At 40.4% G+C, this 18710-nt stretch overlaps 2 protein-coding genes across 6 annotated transcripts in view; one reads left to right on the forward strand and one right to left on the reverse strand.

Annotated features, from left to right (window-relative positions):
• Positions 1-10185, forward strand: part of csrnp3 (cysteine-serine-rich nuclear protein 3) — a 32422-nt gene extending 22237 nt beyond the window's left edge. For 3 of the 4 annotated variants that reach the window (XM_024805464.2, XM_076875019.1, XM_076875018.1), the window contains 4 exons: positions 3354-3522; positions 6084-6343; positions 6553-6849; positions 7036-10185. In XM_024805464.2, coding sequence (XP_024661232.1) covers positions 3360-3522; positions 6084-6343; positions 6553-6849; positions 7036-8181 — 1866 coding nt within the window. In that variant the 5' untranslated portion in view covers positions 3354-3359 and the 3' untranslated portion in view covers positions 8182-10185. Of the gene's footprint in view, positions 24-3353; positions 3523-6083; positions 6344-6552; positions 6850-7035 lie in introns of all 4 variants that reach the window. The other variant, XM_004557665.3, reaches the window with a different exon arrangement.
• A 125-nt stretch (positions 10186-10310) lies between these two features.
• On the reverse strand, positions 10311-18675 carry galnt3 (UDP-N-acetyl-alpha-D-galactosamine:polypeptide N-acetylgalactosaminyltransferase 3 (GalNAc-T3)). Of its 2 annotated transcripts, XM_004557666.5 has the most exons (12): positions 18525-18675; positions 17602-18031; positions 16841-17380; positions 15974-16146; positions 15224-15373; positions 14786-15020; positions 14572-14689; positions 14254-14454; positions 12706-12837; positions 12379-12480; positions 12142-12294; positions 10311-12037 (listed from the first exon to the last, which is right to left on the reverse strand). In XM_004557666.5, exons 3-12 carry the CDS (start codon positions 17335-17337, stop codon positions 11924-11926), a joined length of 1875 nt encoding a protein of 624 aa, XP_004557723.2. In that variant the 5' UTR covers positions 17338-17380; positions 17602-18031; positions 18525-18675; the 3' UTR covers positions 10311-11923. The 2 variants fall into 2 exon arrangements, with proteins under 2 accessions (XP_004557723.2, XP_076731132.1); XM_076875017.1 differs by lacking the exon at positions 18525-18675 and having other exon boundaries at positions 17602-18131.
• Between the last annotated feature and the right edge of the window lie 35 nt (positions 18676-18710).

An 18710-nucleotide genomic window follows, 5' to 3' on the forward strand; every position in this document is an offset into this window, starting at 1 on the left:
TCACACTCAGCCAGTGGATACAGGTCAGTTGTTCCTGTGAGGGGGCAGGCCATGCACAGAAGTGAAATGTGGCCACTGTAGGATTGATGTGTCATGACTTGCTCCAGATGCCACAGGCTTATTGGCATCACTTGGGATTAGTGTTTTGAGCTTTGCGTTGTCAAATCGGCTTATTGTTATTGTGGGAACCTTGTGAATGATGATGGGTAAATAATTGTATTCATAATGCAAGTGTGCTACAGTGCTGTGCGCGCAGCTGATTAAGGATAAGAGTTGGGTTCCACAGTTGATGTGTGTGCCGACAGAGGCAAACACAGGGAGGGGCTTTCCAAGCTGGCTTTTTTGCTGCATTATTTTCTCTGGGATTTTCTCTCTTGTACCATAGTGTGTGCTGCCCAGCCATGATTAGTGGTAAGGCAACAGTGAAGACAAAGAAAGAGCTGTTGGAGAGCAGCAACCATCTCTGGTTTTTATTTAGCCACGATGAGAGAGGTTCACCCCATGTTACCCACAGCTCTGTGGTTTATGATGTCATTTGTATGCAGTGTTAAGATTTTAACTTTTCATGCTATCACAGCTGAATACAGATGAACTATTATACACTCGTCTGAAGGAGAAACTGTGTATAAATGCATCAGCAGAATTTGCTTAAATATTAACTTCATTCTCTAACGTCAGAGTTTTATTGTACACAGTATGTTAGACTGGAAACATTGCCATATGGGAAAGCACTAGTTGTGAGAGTACATTAGAATCTCCATGGAAACCACTTTTGGTATCAAAGCCTAGTGCAGCCTTATCTATGGGCTAAGCATACGAATAGGTTTCCAACAATAGTGTCTAATTAGGACCCTCAGTAGAAAATGGACTAAAATTGCACAGGTCATTTCTGGTGGAAATTTCCATTCCTGTTGGCTGACAAATTAAGTGGATTGTGAAATAAACCAGTTTCTTTGCTGTTTTTGATTTGAGACCAGCAGATTCTGTTAATGAAAATGTAAAATATCACAGGGCAGGCTCGTGTAATCTAGTCTGTCTTCAGTTAATCTTATTCTTGTAATAAAAGTGAGTATTTTGATCTTGAGTTTCCTGTCAGCCATTCATTCACTTTTCTTTTTTCTTTTTTTTTTTTTAAATCTACAAGCTCAGGATACAGGCTCCCATTTCTATTTAAAATAAATAAATATATATTTCTCTTTGGTGAGAAATCTTTTCAGTGAGGTTACCCTGACTGACTCCTCTCCTCTTCACATTCTCCCAGATGGAGGACGCCTCACATTCCTTAGTTGTAGGTAGAGCTGTTGACTCTGGAGGTTCTCCAAATGCTGGTGTTGCCATGTCACTGCACTGAACAAGCACATCCTCCCGGGAACAATGACCCTCTTGCTGGCAGTGCTAGTCCTCTCTGGGTTGCACCTCTTTCACAGGCAGCATGTCTCTCAGGCAGCATTTGCATCTGTAATGATTTGATAGCAGAGCCCAGATGAAACACTGAGGCTGTCTGTGAATGGAACTCCCCCACAAGCTGCTCTGGCAGATAGACGGAGTGGGACTGGGTGAAGATGCACACTGTCTTTACTGATTCCAGGTTCTCAGAGAGAAAGGCAGCAAGGGAAAAGCTGCCAGTCATAGCAATCCTTGCTGTGCTACTGCAGCACTATTTCACTGGCCTTATTTTGAAATGTGACAAGACGTTCCAACTACTGCTGTTAAAGCAGGGAAAACAAGTAATTTACTATGTTAAAATGTCGTTCCTAATCAATGTCATGTAAATACTGATTACCACTAAACAAGTCCTACAATGTTGCAGGTCATTAATTACACACTGAAGAATAATGGCAGGATATTTATCAAAAAAAAAGAAGGAAAAAGGAGAAACTGATAGTTATTGCAGTGTCGTAGAGCCAGTTTCTGTAATCATAATTAGTTTTATTTTATTTGACTGATGAGCTTGTTCTTGTTTATTTGTCTAATTGCATCATCACTCAGGGGAGTTAATGGACCCTCTCAGTTGACATTGAAGTGGTCTGCAACACTACAACACAGCATGACATGCTAACCACAAACAGCCAGCTGAACCTACACGCAGATAACAAACTGTGCACAACATTGCTGTCCAATATTACTGTAGAGCTCATGTTTAAAATATGTTTACATAGCAGCGCTGTGGCGGCTTTCTCTGGAAGATTTGTTGCAGTGATCATGTCTATTATTCCATTGTTGCTAATATCTTTGCGGTGCTTTATGATGCATGATTACAGAGTGCATTTTTCAACATTGTTTCAGCAGTTACAGCTTTTCACAGTATAGATTTTCACTCCAATTCGCGATGGCTCTAACTGCATTCACCTGAGGCCTTTTCTTTATCCTCTGTAGGAAGCCTTCTTTTTTTTCCAAATAAGGGCAGAGCATTTTGAAGAGAGGAACAATTTATGCAGGAAATTGGAACATGCAAAATTGAAGTTGGTTTTTTTTTTTTTTTTTTTTTTTATTGTTTTCAGGGGGTTTTTGGAGATAGTGACTGGATGTCCCAGGGTCTAGATTTTGATGGTGGACAATCAGATGAGGTGGAAAAGGAGAGGAAGAGTGATGCACGATTGACGTCTTGAAAGGGAGTGTGACAGATTACAATGACTTTATAGACCAAGGACTAAGTTTTGTTTGAAGAAGGTAGCTTACTGGACCAGAGTACCGATGTTGACATTTTTGAATGAGGTGAATCTGAACGTGTGGGAAAACAGAAGTGATGGAGGAAAACAAGAGCGGCACGATTAGCCCATAGTACAGAGGGGACTGGAAACTAGACATGAAATTGTTCTCATACTTGTACATGAAAATGAACATCTTTGGGTTTGCACTTGTATTAAAATTCCACATCCCATGTAAGTGAAAATTTTAGTGTATTCTTTTAAGAGAAAGACATCATTTTCGACCAGTGCATATATTTTTAATCACTTCTGTGTTTTATAGCAGCAATTAAATTGCAGACACCTTAGATTTTGCATATTGTACATAACTTCAACCTGCGAAGTAAAAACGCTAGACAAGCTGGTCCATTTTCTCTTTTTTTTGAACCTCTCAACCAAAGAGAGTGGAATGAACTTCCTGTAAGGAAGACATAGTATATAATTCGCAGCTTTCGTCTTTCTTTTTCTGCCCCTTTGTGCCAAGTGATCAATTGCCAGGAGAGTGCCTGGGAGCTGAGACAGTGGCAGTGGAGATTTTGTGCATGTTTGAGTAAAAGTGATGGTGGGAGAGTCTGGCTGGTTGCTAATTGAGCGAGTTGAAGATTATGAGGGCTCCGAACTGGATGTTAAATAATGTGTGGCCCCTCTGCTGTCTGTCGGTTTCAGGTGCAGATGCGGCGGGCCATGAGCGGAATACTGAAGAGGAAATTTGAGGAGGTGGAAGCCTCCTCCTCCCCGTGCTCTTCCGTGCGGGAGTCTGATGATGAGGTCTCCTACAGTGAGAGTGGGGATAGCAGCGACAGTGTCAACCCCTCTGCTTCAGGCCCTTTCACCTGTGAGTGCCTGCATCTTTTAAATTTGTGCATTATATTCAGTGACAGTAAGATTAATGTTTTCATTTTGCCTCGTGATAGACAAAGCTAAAGGACTGAAAGGGATTTTTACGCAAAATCTGAGCCAGCCTTATTTTGCAGCCTACAGTTATTGCAGGATGCTGCTCAAAGAAGACAAATGTGCATGTCTGTCGATAGCGGAATGTAATATGAATTTACAGTCATGGCTGTGCATTAGAGAGGAGAGGAGGCAAAGAGTCTGGTGCTGTAATAAAAGGGAAGCATGCACAAGCAGCCTCCCTCATTAGTAACATCATCAGTGTACTGGCCCAGCCAGAGGAAATAGCTGATTTTGTATCAAGCTGCATGAGTGCAATATTACTGGTGCTGCACATGTAAATGCAATATCTATCTAACGTATCTAAAAACAAGATTATTGTTTTAAATAATGATTGCTTATTGCAATCTAGTTTTGTTTGTTTGTTTTTAATGAGAGCAGCCCCGTTGAGAACAGACTCATGCATAGTGGGTTATGCATTATTAATTGTTTGAAATCAGCTGACTGATCAGTTAATTGTTTAGTCTTTAAAATAGATAAAACAATTTCTAGATCCCAGTGTAACTCTTTATTAGTCTTTTCTTAAAATATAAAATCAGCAAAAACAAAACATATTCAGTTCAAAATATATGTAAATAACAAACCCCCCAGCACATTTCTAGACAGAAAGATGAAATCATCAAATGCACTTTAAAATATTTACCTCTTTATGATGAATCCATTGAAACATTTGCAGATTATTTTTCTGTAAGTCAAGTAATGAGTTTCCTCAGCTGTAGTTTAGAGTCCAATATTAATAGGATAGGGGTGAGATACAAGTAGACAAGTGAAATGAAGAAGCCACTAAAGAAATGCAAATATAATTTTGAGCTGAGATTTTATAGGTGACTCAGAGGAGCCCCCTTGTTAAAAGATCTCACAGTATGTCTGGGCTCAAAAACGACTTTGAATAAAAGAAATCAGTCTCAGAGAAACCTATCACAAAAGACACGTCTCCTCTCCAGGTTTCAAAGGATACTGAAGTCACTTCTAATAAAGAACACGGTGCACATGTGAATCTTACGGTTAAAGACATGCGATGGAATGTGAATGAAATAGATTAAACAATACTAGGTCATTAATACTTCGGGGGATATTGAAAACATTCAGATGCTGGCTGAAAAATCTCAGTAATTTGATTCTTAAAAAAGAAAAGAGCCACATTTGGGCAGCATGTTTGTGTTCCTGTGTTTCTGCACAGTTTGCTTACTTGGTTAATTTGGTGTTACTATTATTGTTGGGTCTTCCAATATACAGCGTTTTGATGTGTGTGTTGTTGGGATTATGGTGCTATATAAATAAATAAATAAATAAAAGGTAAGCCAGGTAGAAAGAAAACAATGTGAAATAAGAGTTTTTGATGATGCCTTTTTGCGTGTATGAATGACATACATAGGGACGGGGGCCGTTTCCTCAGTAAGGGAGTTTAGAGACAGAAGTTTTGTACTGCATCTCTTGAGGTTCTTCTTGGCCTCTGTGTCAACCGCAGCCGCCGGTAACCGGGGCCTCGAAGGTCAGCTAATAGCAACAAGAGAGCTGCGCACTGGGAGACAGCGCTCTTGTGAAGTAACATGCATGTAGTGATTGAGTAGCTTGGCAGACAGATGAAACACTTAAGTCCTGAGTGGCTTTGCTTTACATCCTTTGCTGTGGTGTTGGGCAGAGAAGAAGAAAAACATCTGTAGTCTGTTTCTTTTAGAGTGTCTACGAAACAGTCAGATCAGAGTCTGGGGCATTTAAAAGAAGACCTGTTAGGACAAATTTCATATATGAAATATATTCATCATATGAAATCTGATTACATAGCTCTTAACATCTTTTGTTTATCTATTGTTTTTATAGGTAATGCTACTCTTCGCTTCTTCTGCTCTTCTCAGCAGTCTTGCTCTCTTAGCTCTACACGTGTAATGAAATGCATTGTCTGCTTTTGCATGGGGTGGAGAGCTGTTGGAACCAGATGGTTTCTATTTGTCCTGTCTGTCTGATAGGGGGGTGAATACTGGGAACACTGCTCCTGTGAACCAGCTCTCTCCATCTCTGGGCCAGGCAGGGGATTATTTATGCTCCAGTGTTGCCCTCTTCTCTGCACCTCCCCCTTGTAGAGCACTCCTTAAAAAGACACACTAAAGACTTGCATGCCAAGTGGAAGCACAGAGACATGATGAAAATCTGTGCTAATTCACGACATTATATGTCTATATCCATCTATAGCTATATCTCTCTATATAATAGATAGATGTAGACATATAAAAGAGAGAGGCTATTTTACATAGATGTAAAATAGTTCTACTCTAGCAGAAAAAATGGTAAAAATATATTTGAAAAAATCAGCAGTTATAAGCTCTTGAAGTAGAGCTGTAATCCTTTCCACGTGGCGTAAGTTAATTATCAAAACCATTTTACAACAAAAACAAGAATTGCATGCATACACTGTACTGTGTTCAGACTTCCTGTTTTCCTTTTCAGCTAACTCAATATTAAAGAGGGAGAAGCGCTTGCGGACGAGAAGGGTGCATTTTGAGAATGTGACAGTGTACTACTTCAGCCGACGGCAGGGCTTCACCAGCGTGCCCAGCCAGGGAGGCAGCACACTGGGCATGTCCAGCAGGCACAGCTGGATCAGGCAGTACTCCGTGGGTGAATTTGCCCTAGAGCAGAAGAGGATCCACAGAGACATGCTCAGAGACCACTTGAAGGAGGAGAAACTCAACTCAATCAAACTTAAGGTGAAAGCATTTTTATTCGTTTCTGAACAAAATCCTACCTGTAAATCTTTTTTTTTTTACTGTGGATTTCATGACCTACATTCAGCAGATGTCATTGTTTGTGATGAATTTTTCCTGAATGATTTATCGTTTCAAATAAACCAGATTGTTGATGCTGATGTTTAGCTTATTATTTGTGCTTGAATATTTTTTCCTTTTTGTTTTTAAAGCTGACTAAGAATGGCACAGTGGAGTCTGAAGAGGCCAACACACTCACAGCAGAGGACATATCTGATGATGACATTGATCTGGACAACACAGAAGTAGACGAGTACTTCTTCCTGCAGCCTCTTACCACTAAAAAGCGTCGGGCACTGCTGCGCTCCTCTGGGGTAAAGAAGATTGATGTGGAAGAAAAACATGAACTTCGGGCTATTCGCATGTCCAGAGAGGACTGTGGCTGTGATTGCAGGGTTTTCTGTGACCCTGAGACCTGCGCCTGCAGCATTGCAGGGATCAAATGCCAGGTAAATCCTATGACACACATGCTATAGCCTCATGTTCTATTTTCTGACTTGTAAACAGAAAAAAAACATGCGGCCCATTTAAAGAGAATGTGCTTACATGAATAATTTATAGACTACATGAAAGAACTTGCTTACGTGTTATTTTAAAACAAAATCTGTACATTTTTTTTGCTTTTCTGCTTTCAGGTGGATCGTATGTCATTTCCATGTGGCTGCACAAAAGAAGGTTGCAGCAATTCAACTGGAAGAGTGGAGTTCAATCCCATTCGCGTCCGAACGCATTTCTTGCACACTATAATGAAACTTGAACTGGAGAAGAGTCGTGAGCAGCAGCAGCCGTCCCCAACCAACGGGTACCACGGCGAAGCAAGCGACCTGGGAAGTGGAAACCCTTTTGCTCAATCACAGCACAGGCTGGAGTACTCTCTGTCAGATGCAGTTCCACAGGCGGCCAGCATGCACCTTCAAGCTGCAGACGACATGGAGGAGACACTAGATGATGAAGACGAGGAAGAAGATGAAGAGGACGAGGAGGAGGAGGAAGAGGAAAACGACGAAGATGAGGACGATGAGGAGGACAGTAGCAGCGTTTGCAGCGGGCTGTCTGATTCCAGCACACAAAGCTTGGCTAACAGCGACTCTGAGGACGAGGAGGGGGACGACGATGATGAAGAGAAGTCTGAGAATTTTGAAGACGACATGACGACACCGTCGGTTTCTCATACCGAAGTTGTGCCCTTATCCTCTGTGCTGTGTTACAGTGATGGCTCTGTGGGACATGACAACCACATTAATGGGAACACTTATTTAATGAACTCCTCTCCGGCTGAGTACTATCAGCTGGGGGGCACGAGCGCCATCTCCAACGGCCAAACCAGCCAGCCTAGTGAACCTTATGGGGAAAACTTGGCATTCCAAGATCCAGTTAGTACGACCAACGGGAACGTGGCCCAGAGACCTTTCAGCGTCACTGCTGAGCAGTACACAGACTACTCTAATCATGCTGAAGAACAATACGCAGTCAATCACCATTTTACTCTGAGCGGTGGTGCCCCTACCACCCCGCTGACCTGTTATACACCTGACCCGAAGAATAAAGTTTTGTCCAAAGCGGCGTTTGAGGACCAGGCAGAAAACGAGAACCAGGCTCCATTTCAAAACTACCTGAACAATAACAATCAGAGTTCCTACAGCAGTCACAACTCATGTATGACAACTGAGCAGCCACCACAAGAGTCAAGTCTCAACGGACATTCTGACCTGACCTTACTAGCAAACAACACTAAGAACCTGCCTTTACCAGACCACTGCCCTGAGGTCACAGCCATTTAGTGTGCCTCGCCTTTTTAAGTATTCTTTAAGTAGTATTGCGTCTTCAAGAGGAACATGATCATGGCCTTTTTGGATTATCTGACCTTAAATTTCAAAGCAATTCACTGCGCCGTAATGCATTTTCAGCTGTAACTATAAAGCCACAAGTTCATTATGTAAAAGGCTTTGAGGTGCTTTTCGCTGTCTCCAGTACATCGTGTGCTTAACTGCAAAATCGAACGTATCAAAAAAAAACATCAAAGCATAATTTATGTCACGCTGTGCAATGTATCCTGTAATTTCAGATGTAAAGTTCTAGTTTTAAGCAGATATTGTACTGTAGATGGAACTTTTCTATGTCTGCTATATGTGTCAAATGTGCAAAAAAAAAAGGCTTATTGTCAATTTATTTATTGTTTTTGAAGTATGTGTATACTTATTGTAAATGTTTTGATAACAATACGCATGCCGTTTTCGGAATCTCAGTGATGTTTGGGAAAAAATGCCATTGTTTTATATTTTAAAAAAAAAAAGTGTTGTATACATAATGTACATTTTTCTTCTTGTTTTCGTCACAATTATATGCTTTTCTATGGTTTTGGAAAGCATGAAAAAGCCTGAAAACTTATTTGTATGTTTGGAATATGATATCAATGGAAATGTCAAAATCAATTCACAGCCTTGTTGGGGCTGTGTTGGGGTCCAGTGGCATGCAGTTGGTTTGAAATGACTTCAGTTTTCTCCCCGCTGTTTACTCTTAGAATAACACAATTAGCATGTGTCACTATAAAAGAAGATTTTTAATGTGAAGACTTTTTTTTTTTTTTTTTTTTAAATACAGGGATATTAATGAAGTCACACTTTGACATATGTCCAAAAACTATGAAATATTTATCAGTAAAATAGAATTAATTTGAACAGTAACTGGTCTAGTGGACAAAATATGTCCTCTAGAAATGTGCCAGTAATGCTTATGGGATTTCAACATTATACTGTCTAACAACTTAGATGTTTATTTACGTAAATCCCATAAAGATTTAAATTTTTGTTTTGTATGACTAATGGTTTAAACAGATTTTCTCTTCTACAGAAAATCCTTAGTAAAATCAGCCGATGGGGCATTTCATCACTTTAACAGTGCTTTATATTTGTATTTTAAGCATTGTTTGTTTGGTTAACAATATACAGTTATTAAAACTATAAGGGGTAAACATGTTCAAGGTTGACAATCAAAACTTATTTTCAAATAGTACACAGTAGGGCTCCTGGGGTCCTGTAAGCCATCAAAAATGACAACCAGATACGGAAAGAATATTTACCAGAAATGTATAAATAACCTTTAAAATCACAGACAAGATGGAAATTGAAGTGACTGCTCAACAAGTGGAGGACTGCAATACTTCAGTAAACAGCGCTGCTGTAATGCTGGTGTTACCTTGAGCTCCCTGCTCCTGCATGAATACTGATATTTGTCCCACTTCCAAGCTGCAAATATCCGCAACATCACTATAATCAGAAGACTCGGCGCAAGAGTTTGGCTGGTTTTGTGCGACACTCGAGTAGCTGGGACCTGTCACGCCACGTGCCACGAAGGAAGTATACGGACTGCTTTCAGGAAATCGGTGGCATCGGCAAAGCCAATAGTTCTGATTAACTGTGCCAAAGCATACAGTGTGAGAAGGCTAATATGATGACATCCATGTGGGAATCCTGTGTTTGGTTTTATGTTCCAGTATTTATTACGAATGATATAATGAAATGTGTATTTATTGTGGTTTATTAAAAGTCTGTATTGAGTAAATTGCTTCTCTATCTTAAAAAAAGTCTTCTGTTTCATGCTGGTTGTGAGTTGTAAAACATCATGTGCCTGATTTATTTAATTCGATTTCGTATTCTGTGAAATGCATATGTTTTGCACAAAATGGTAATTTTTTCGTTCTCATTGTGTTTGGTTTCAAACTGTAGATAGACAACTTCACTTGACATGATCTTGAAATAAATATTAAAATTTCTTTTGTATCTAAATCACTTGATATATTTTCATATTCAAGCACACAAAGTGAGGAGGTTACTGAAACAGAGGCAAAGTTGGATTTCTAGTTTCAAAGCGCCCTCTGCAGGCTAAATGAAAAACTGAAATGCAATAGCTCTAAGCGGGACCCAACTGAATTTATTGAGTTCAAAATATAATCATTAGACCAAGGCACTCTAACACAGAACATTTGTATCCATTCTTCCGCCACTAAAACAAATTTACATTAATCCACAGCCATCTAAACACTAGTGCCTGCACCAGAAATTCATTTGAGAACCCCTGCTGTAAAAATGGACTCCCTTGGGCACAATATTTTCCATTCACAGTTTCCTTAAAAAAATAAAAATAAAAATAAAAAAAATAAATAAAAACTAAAAAGACCCCACCAAAGCACAAACTTAAATAATACAGGAAAACTGTGCTGCAGTTAAAAATAATATATCTCAGAAGACAGTATTCATTACTGCATACATGATGCTAAAAAACAAAAACCTATGCATTAACTGATTGAAATACATGTTTAAGACCCAACTTACTTTCCCTCAAAAAATAAAAAAAAAATATGGAAGACTAAAAAAAAACCAAAAACAATAATAACAACAATAATAGAGATACTTTCAGAATCAACTGAAGTGTATAAAGTTCAGTCCTGCTCTGAAGGCCCTTTTGATTAAAAAAAATAAAATGAACCAAAACACTGTTGACAGAAATCTGTTGACCCTAACCTCAATAAACCATCACCCGCGCTGACAACACTGACACACATTCCTGTCCAAGGGGAAATAAAAAACAGAAACAAACAAAAAATTATCCAAGGCACTGGACGGTACTGAATAGGAGATTTTTCAGTCCAAAAAACACATTTTTAAAAAGGCACAATGTACATCATTCTTGTCAGTGTCATGTTTTCACTGCTTGTCCTAAAATGTGTTTTTGACTTGTCATTTTGAATCTTTATGATATACACAATACACAATTTTTTCTTCATTTTAGATTCATATATTTGTTGACAGATTAAAAGAAAAACCCTTTTCACCCTACATAGAGGGGATCCTTGGCTTAGTTATAGAGTGAGAGACTGTTTTCGGGCATGATTAGGGCCCACTTAAACTATTGGAGAAAAGAGTCACTGCAAAGCAATGTAAAATTGTCATGAGTAATCACCTCTTAGCCCACTATTAAAATGATGTGAATCACATTTTGCCTTTGGTGTCCCTTTATCCAGTTCGACTTCTATAGGAGGCTTTGGATGTCTGTTCTGCACTGCATCACAAGATAAATCAGGGACTACCTCTAAGAAGAACAGAGTTCAATGCTGCGGAGACCTGATGAACCAATTGATCTTGTGCCCAAGACCTTAACCCTATAACACGTGTTATTTTTCCTTCCCATTGCTTTCCTATAGATAGTTGTCTCTGGAACTTACTAGTGTTAGCTTTAAATACCCAAAACTGTGTGTTTTGGTTGCGAAGACTTGGAGTGGTGAAAACATGTCAAACACAAAAGAGGCACTTGTCAGCAAAGTGCATCTTCATTGTTCATATACTCAGCCCAAACTGTCCTTCAGCTCATCTCTGTATAAAAATAAATTAAAAAATCAGTGTGATAATTTATCTAAAAATAATTAAAAAAGAAAAAAAAATCAGCATGGAAACTGCATATAGTATTTTTTTGTCCTAGCTTGTTCCTCACACAGATTAGCTTTTTCTAAAGTGGTATTTTGTGCACTCAGACGAAGGACCAATGCTGGTATTTGTCAGAAGGGTTGCAAAGAGCCAGAGAAGGATGCTCGTGATGGGCACTCAGACACATGTTCCATCCAGGATTGTAGAATAACTGGTTCTATATGAAAATTTAAAAATGCATATATACACACACATATTACTTTAACAATAATATAATGCAGGGATTGTGAAATTAGTGTAGACTAAAAAGACTAAACTCACATCTTTCAGTTCCCATTTTTGCTCTGCTCCCACCACTGTCTTTTTGCCTTTGTACTGGCAGTCCTCCAGCTTCACAGCCCCCTCCGCCCCGTGCAAACACAGCTCCTTCTGAATGTTGTGTCTAATCTCGTGATGTGTGGAGTACTCGAAATACTACGGCATAGAAACAAATAATGTATTTTAAGTAAACCTGCTCAACTTGTCAAAAAGAGATAAAACAGACGTGTTCCCACTGACCTGGTTTCCTCCTAGACCATGACATGGGTACATGATCAGCTGTTTCCCACCCTCATTGTTCTCCCCAGCATCCAGACATGAGTCCTTGCCCACATTTTTCACCTACAGAGAAGAGGAGGGAAGGGGAAAGCAATGAGAGGAAACAAAATGAAAAACTAACATCCAGTGCAAGCTGTTCAAACAACTTTAGCCTCTAGAGTGCTTTCAGTGGTGTTAAATTGGAACTGCTCAGTACCCTCTGGAGATCCTAAGTGGAAACCCACAGTGGCTAGACAGTGTGCTGTGAGGTTTGAAAAGGAGAGCTGGTGGTCTGGTGTGTGATCTTACTGAGCCAAAGCGAAGTGGGTTGAGATCAGGCATGAAGACTTCTGGATAAACGTTCTGCAAATACCAGGAGAAGCTCTTGCACTGCAGCTTTTCACGGAGTTCCACACGTTTGGAGATATCGCCAAAAGCTCCCTGTTATAACAGAGAGGCAAAACTTTTTTTTAAACTGTCAAAGTACACTTCTGGCATATTTAATGCTACCTTGGTTTTGCTGCAACGCAACAATGCCCCAGACTGGGTTCTTATATTGTATTTAGCTTCTATTCCTGCTGTTAGATATCTGACAAAAACATTCCTCAGTATCAAAAAGCAGTATATTCAGTGAACATCTGACCTGATGCTAAAACCTAAGCCTTGTGTGAATCTCTGTCTGAAATTTCACACCAGCTAATAGTATAGATACTGCATTTTCACACTACATACTTTTATAAAATTACATTAAGGAAAAGACACATTACTTCTTTATACAAAAACATAGTAATATTACTCTGTTTAAAATAAATCAAAATATTGCTGATTGTTATCATACTTGTTTTTCTTAAGTCAGCAGGTATATTTTGGTAGTATAATTACTCATTTGATAAATTAACTACAGACAAGTATTTGATCACTGCACTTTTTAAACTGGGAGTGGCGAGTGGAGAGTAATGACTCATTTCAAAGGATTTGCAGGCGCCTAACTCACCTAAATAATGAGGGCTTTACTATAATGACAAGGATGCTTCTCACACTAGTGCTTACTGATAGCAACTACAGTGGATTCTGTGATGCTGTTGACAAAGCCGTGTCTGTCTGAAGCCAGTGGGTGAGGGCTGGCCTGCTCTGTGAGGTGTCGCCCGGAGGGAAATGTTTATAGGACCTGTGGGACCACATGTTGGGAAACCCTGAGAGACAGTGTCATTTACCAGAGATGACTCCTTCTAGGCCTCTTTTTCCTCTGTTGGTTTTTACCCCCCAAAACGTGCCCCACATCCCCCATAGCACCCACACACCCACAGCTTTTATGGAATATTTCAATTTACTCTGCAGTGGTTGCCCTGGTAAGAGAGGTATGTTTTTCTCTGCAGAGTATCTGAAGTTATTGATAAGCAGACATAATGCCTCTTCTATGCAAAACATTGGACAAGAGCTTTATGTGTTTTTGGGACAGTAATGAGCGGCCTTAAAACACTTAGATACAAGCAGATGGAAAAATTTCTGCTGTAGACCAATTTGCAAGTTGCTGCCATTTTTTAAAAAACAAACAAACAAGAAAATTCAAAGAATCACATAACAGAGTAGAATAGAATAGGACTTCAAATGCAAAATAAATAAATAAATATCAAATTCTGGAGGAAAATGCGAGCCTTTCACCAGGAGCAGAAACATCTGGATGAGCATGTTGATGCCATTCATGGAGATCCTAAAGACTGTTCCAGATCATGATTTTAAAATGTATTCAACTCTAAATACCAGTTGTCTGTTTTAAGGTTTGGGTGTCTACTAAACTAAAAGTAAAGTAATTCTAACATCTGGGGGGGGGGGAAGGGAGTAAGAAGCTATACGTACATCTTTTGCGATCTGCGCAGCTTGCTGGTTACGTCGGTAAAAGATCTCTTTGTAGTCATCCATCCAGACTTCAGCCAGTCTCACCTGATTGCGAGCAATCACTTGTGTGCCCTTAGGAAAGGTGTGTGGACTTTTGGTGCGGAAAACATGACCAACAATGGAACAAGGAATTATCTCCAACTGTCCTCCACACTGCCATACCTTCAAATTAATGATTGACAAAACAGACGCACACGCCCATGCAGCAGTTTGAATAACTGAATGGCTCCAAGGGTAAAAGATATTTGCACAAATAATGACAGCTTGGTAATACCTTACCCTAAAGGACATTTCGATATTCTCCCCACCCCAGATTTCCATTTCTTCATCATAGCTTCCGATACGGTAGAAATATTCTTTGGAGATGGAGAAGAGCCCACCAGCAAACGTGGGAGTCCTGTGGATGCATTTTGTTAAATGTTTAGAAGCTTCAAAAGAAGATTGGGTTTCAGATGAAGTCGATATCCAGTATACATGCACAACTTTGACTCACTTGATTGGATACGTTTCATCCTTCCTCCTTCGCTTCTCATGATCTGGTAGGCTCTCCCAACCAAATGAAAGACTCCAATCAAAGTTCCCCCGATTGTGATTCTGGCCATAAGGGGACGGTTTCATGAACTCAAAAGTATTGAGATCAATAGTAGTAATATCAGGACTCACTACTGCAGTGTAGTTTTCCGCTATCCTAGCTAGCAGAGGTTCCAGCCATCCATTAAAGCATTCACCTGTTAATACACCCACATAGGGAAATGCATCACTTACTACTTTCTCTGCAAAAAGCACTAAACTACTTTGTTTAGAACACAAATCCACATGAGAAATGGCTTTATAAAGGAGTAAGCAGTGTTTACAAATTGTGCGGGTGTGTGTTTAAGGGCGTGCAAACCAGTTTTTAAATGTGTGAGTAGTGTCAGTGGTGGTGACTAACAATGAGCATCCAGAAAGGTGAGTGTGTCACCGGTCGCCACGGAGGCACCCAGGAGCCGAGCAGTTATAAGTCCTTTTCTCTCTCGCTGGCGCATGACTCGTACAATGTTCAGCTGCTTCAAATAATCATCCAGCTTGTCCTTTAACTCATCTGAAAGCGTGGGATATCAATTAGACGTTAGAGTTGGAGATACAGAGATGCTTAATTTGATGAATACAAGATAAAAAGCAACACAAAATACTCCAAAATAAATCAAATAACAATAATTGCTTAACTGCTTACTAGTTAATCTCACAGACCCTAGCCCGAAAAAGAAGACTTAAACAGATTAAGAACAAATTTATGTTCCTTCCATGTTTAACTGGGCTGGCTTTCAAGAAATCTGCTGCACTGCAGGACTCAATCTGCCTGCTCACAGCAAATAGCTGAGCTTAGGTGTCAGCTGAACTTCATTCTTTGAAACCTCTGTCCTTTCCAGGATTACGTTTCCTTCCTACATCTGACCCATTTATAATGGTTAACTCTGACTCATCTCTAAGCTCAACCACTGCTAATTCCTCTTAGGAAAGTATTCACCGCGGGGCCCCTTGCTTCCTGTTGTTAACCCACATCAGGTGCCACAAAAGAAGAAGCAGGGAGCTCCCCTCTGCATGTTTCATGGCACACAGTGAGTTGCCCACCCAACACGCTGCATGAAATTGAACCCAAAAGTTAGCAGGACAGTCATGAAGGAGCCCATTGAGGTTTTACCATCTACGCTGGCGTCATCCACCAGGATGATCTCTTTGAGGAGAATGGCGGGGGAGGTGTGAAGGACACTGTATACCGTCCTTAGCAGAGTGCTCCAGGCCTCATTGTGAAACACAATTATCACACTGGTGGTCGGCAAGGGGGGGCATCGCTTGAAGGTTTGCTCAATGCATCTGTACAAGGAGGGAAAAGAGCACAAAGATCTGACTATCCTGTACAGTTCCTGAGTGGCACAGTATAGTTATTACATCTCCAAGCTCTCCCCTGTGGGGAGTCCATTTCAGCTGTGACACTGCATGTGTGGCAACCTTTGAAATACCTGCCATATTAGAGTAGGACAAACTTTGTAATTCAGCCTAGGGAGATTGCCAGAACATGGACCGGCTTTATGCGTCTGCCTTGTATCGACTAAACTGACATGAGAAGCCCATGTGGATTTCCATGTGTTTGGATGTACTGCAACAAGCCAAGCAAAACGTTGCTTCTTCCTGAAATTTTAACCACAATAATTGGCCAGGCATGCTGAAACAAAGTCTCTCTCACAGTAATCATCTCTGTGGTTTCTGCCTGACATTTTCCCCAGTTACAAAAAACAGAAATTGAGAAAAATTTGTTGGGGTTAGATGGTCGCTGTTGCATTAAGAAAACTACTTTTAAAATAATTTATATGGGTATTTTTCAGAGTGCAACTATATTTTAGACAGAAAGAGTAGCATCAATACTGAATTCATATCCACAGGATAGTATAAATACTTGATTTTTTAAAAATAAAGTCAACGTTTGATCTAATATGTCCCTTAATAACACTATCTTTTAAAATTGTTATTTTACATAGGTTCATCAGAAGCCTGGAGAGTGTACACATACTCTGGTGGTCTTGTGTCTGCACCCAGGTCTCTGCTCAGAGAGATGTGGTCACTTGCATACAAGTTAAAGCAGTGTTTCTCTTCACCCCTCTCCTTCTCCTTTTGCTCATTGGGGCTCAGCGAGTCAGTGTTGAAAGGTTTCCCAGCAGCTCCGGGGGCAAGAGGGTTCTGGGGTGGCCGCTCCAGAGCTGGCCTGAGCTCAGCAGCAGTGTAGTGACCTGGCAGACAAGACGTGCCGTCTGCTTTCTCCTGATGACGTACAGGGGCTCTGATCTGCATCTTTGGCATTGCATCCCTGAAGTTATTGACAGCTCCCATCACCATTCCCAGCATGGCATCCCGCTTCACTGCCATTTCCTTCAGCCACGGGTCCTCCTGTTGGCTTTGGCTTCCGACTTCCCATTGTATGAAGAACACAAATGTGACAAAGACAAGAGCCACTATGAGAAGTTTCAGTGGGTGCAGGCGCCTTCGGAGTAGTCTGCGAAGAACTGGCATTCTTTTTGAATGTAGAGCAGGCTGGCTTTGGATTGAGATTCAGCTGTAACAAACAATAATATTCATAATCCGAACAATGATGAGTAAACAGCATTTATGTGGCTTCAGGATTTATGACATAAAGGGTTGAAGAAAAAAACAACACACACACACACACACACACACACACACACACACACACACACACACACAGAGAGAGAGAGAGAACATAATGAAATGTTCTCTGTGTGTGTGTGCTGCCTGCATACTTTAGGTATATTTTACCTTTTGGTAATAAAAAGGTAGGCGTGAAGCTTCCTGTGCTCCATTGAAAAATCACATATTTAAAACCGGCTGGTGAAATCAGCAAACAACCTCGGGTCTGGATTCCCTCAGCAAAAAAATACAACGCACCATGAATCGCTGACCAACAAGTTAAGGCTAACAACGTCCTTTAAACTGCTCTCTGAAAATTAAACAAACGCCATCTCGCTTTAGCTGGAAACCATCGCTTTCACGTCAAACAAAACTTTTCTTCCTGGAGAAGCCCAAAAAAAAAAAAAAAGTCAAAAGATTTGCTCAAAGATTGCCAGTGAACTTCCGTCTCGTTGGATCCAGGTGTGCTCCTCTCAGGTAAAAGGCTATGACGTACATGTGCGCTTGCGCAGAGAAAACTTCTGCGTATCAAAATAGTGCATCAGGACACAATCCACACCTGAAATAAAAACCAAAAAAAAGGCCATTACGACAGAAGAAAACTCGCTAAAACCTTTAGAGATAAATAATTAAATAAATCAAAGATTTGACAATCACTGCTGAATGGAACATTTGGGCTATCGCGACAAACTATTATATAAATACGCTAAAGTGGTCTGGAGCTCCTCGAGAAATGTTTGAGACTCCTCTGCGCGGAGCTGCTTAAAGGTGTCATTAATAGGATTTGTTCTAGTGGTCATTCACTGGGACAGTTGCTGGGTTACAAATAACGGAGGAACGCGATATATCCCACCGCATCCAATCAAGTCTCTGAGAAACGCCGCATATTGGCCATAGAGCTTAAACTTATGAACTCAAGAGGAACGGACAACGCACATGGTACACAAAAATCTGGAAAAGTTACGCATCCCTCCCAGCGAAGACGCGAATAATTATTAAAAGCTTTCCGTATTCCGAATAAAAGTTGTTGGCTAAAAAGCTTAGAAACTCACCACCGCACACTGCAGCTTGTCTAATCCTTGAAATGTTCCACGTTTCCCACAACGGATTGTGTTCATAAAGAGTTGGATGCTTGCAGGAGTAAAGACGTGGATTCCGCCTGCAGGGAGCTTGCTCTGGTGCCCAGTTTGAAGTCTTTCTGCTTTTTGACTCGCACAGTGACTCCATCTGTAGTGACT

Source organism: Maylandia zebra, linkage group LG16 (genome assembly GCF_041146795.1).
Source record: "Maylandia zebra isolate NMK-2024a linkage group LG16, Mzebra_GT3a, whole genome shotgun sequence".
Classification (NCBI taxonomy): Eukaryota; Metazoa; Chordata; class Actinopteri; order Cichliformes; family Cichlidae; genus Maylandia; species Maylandia zebra.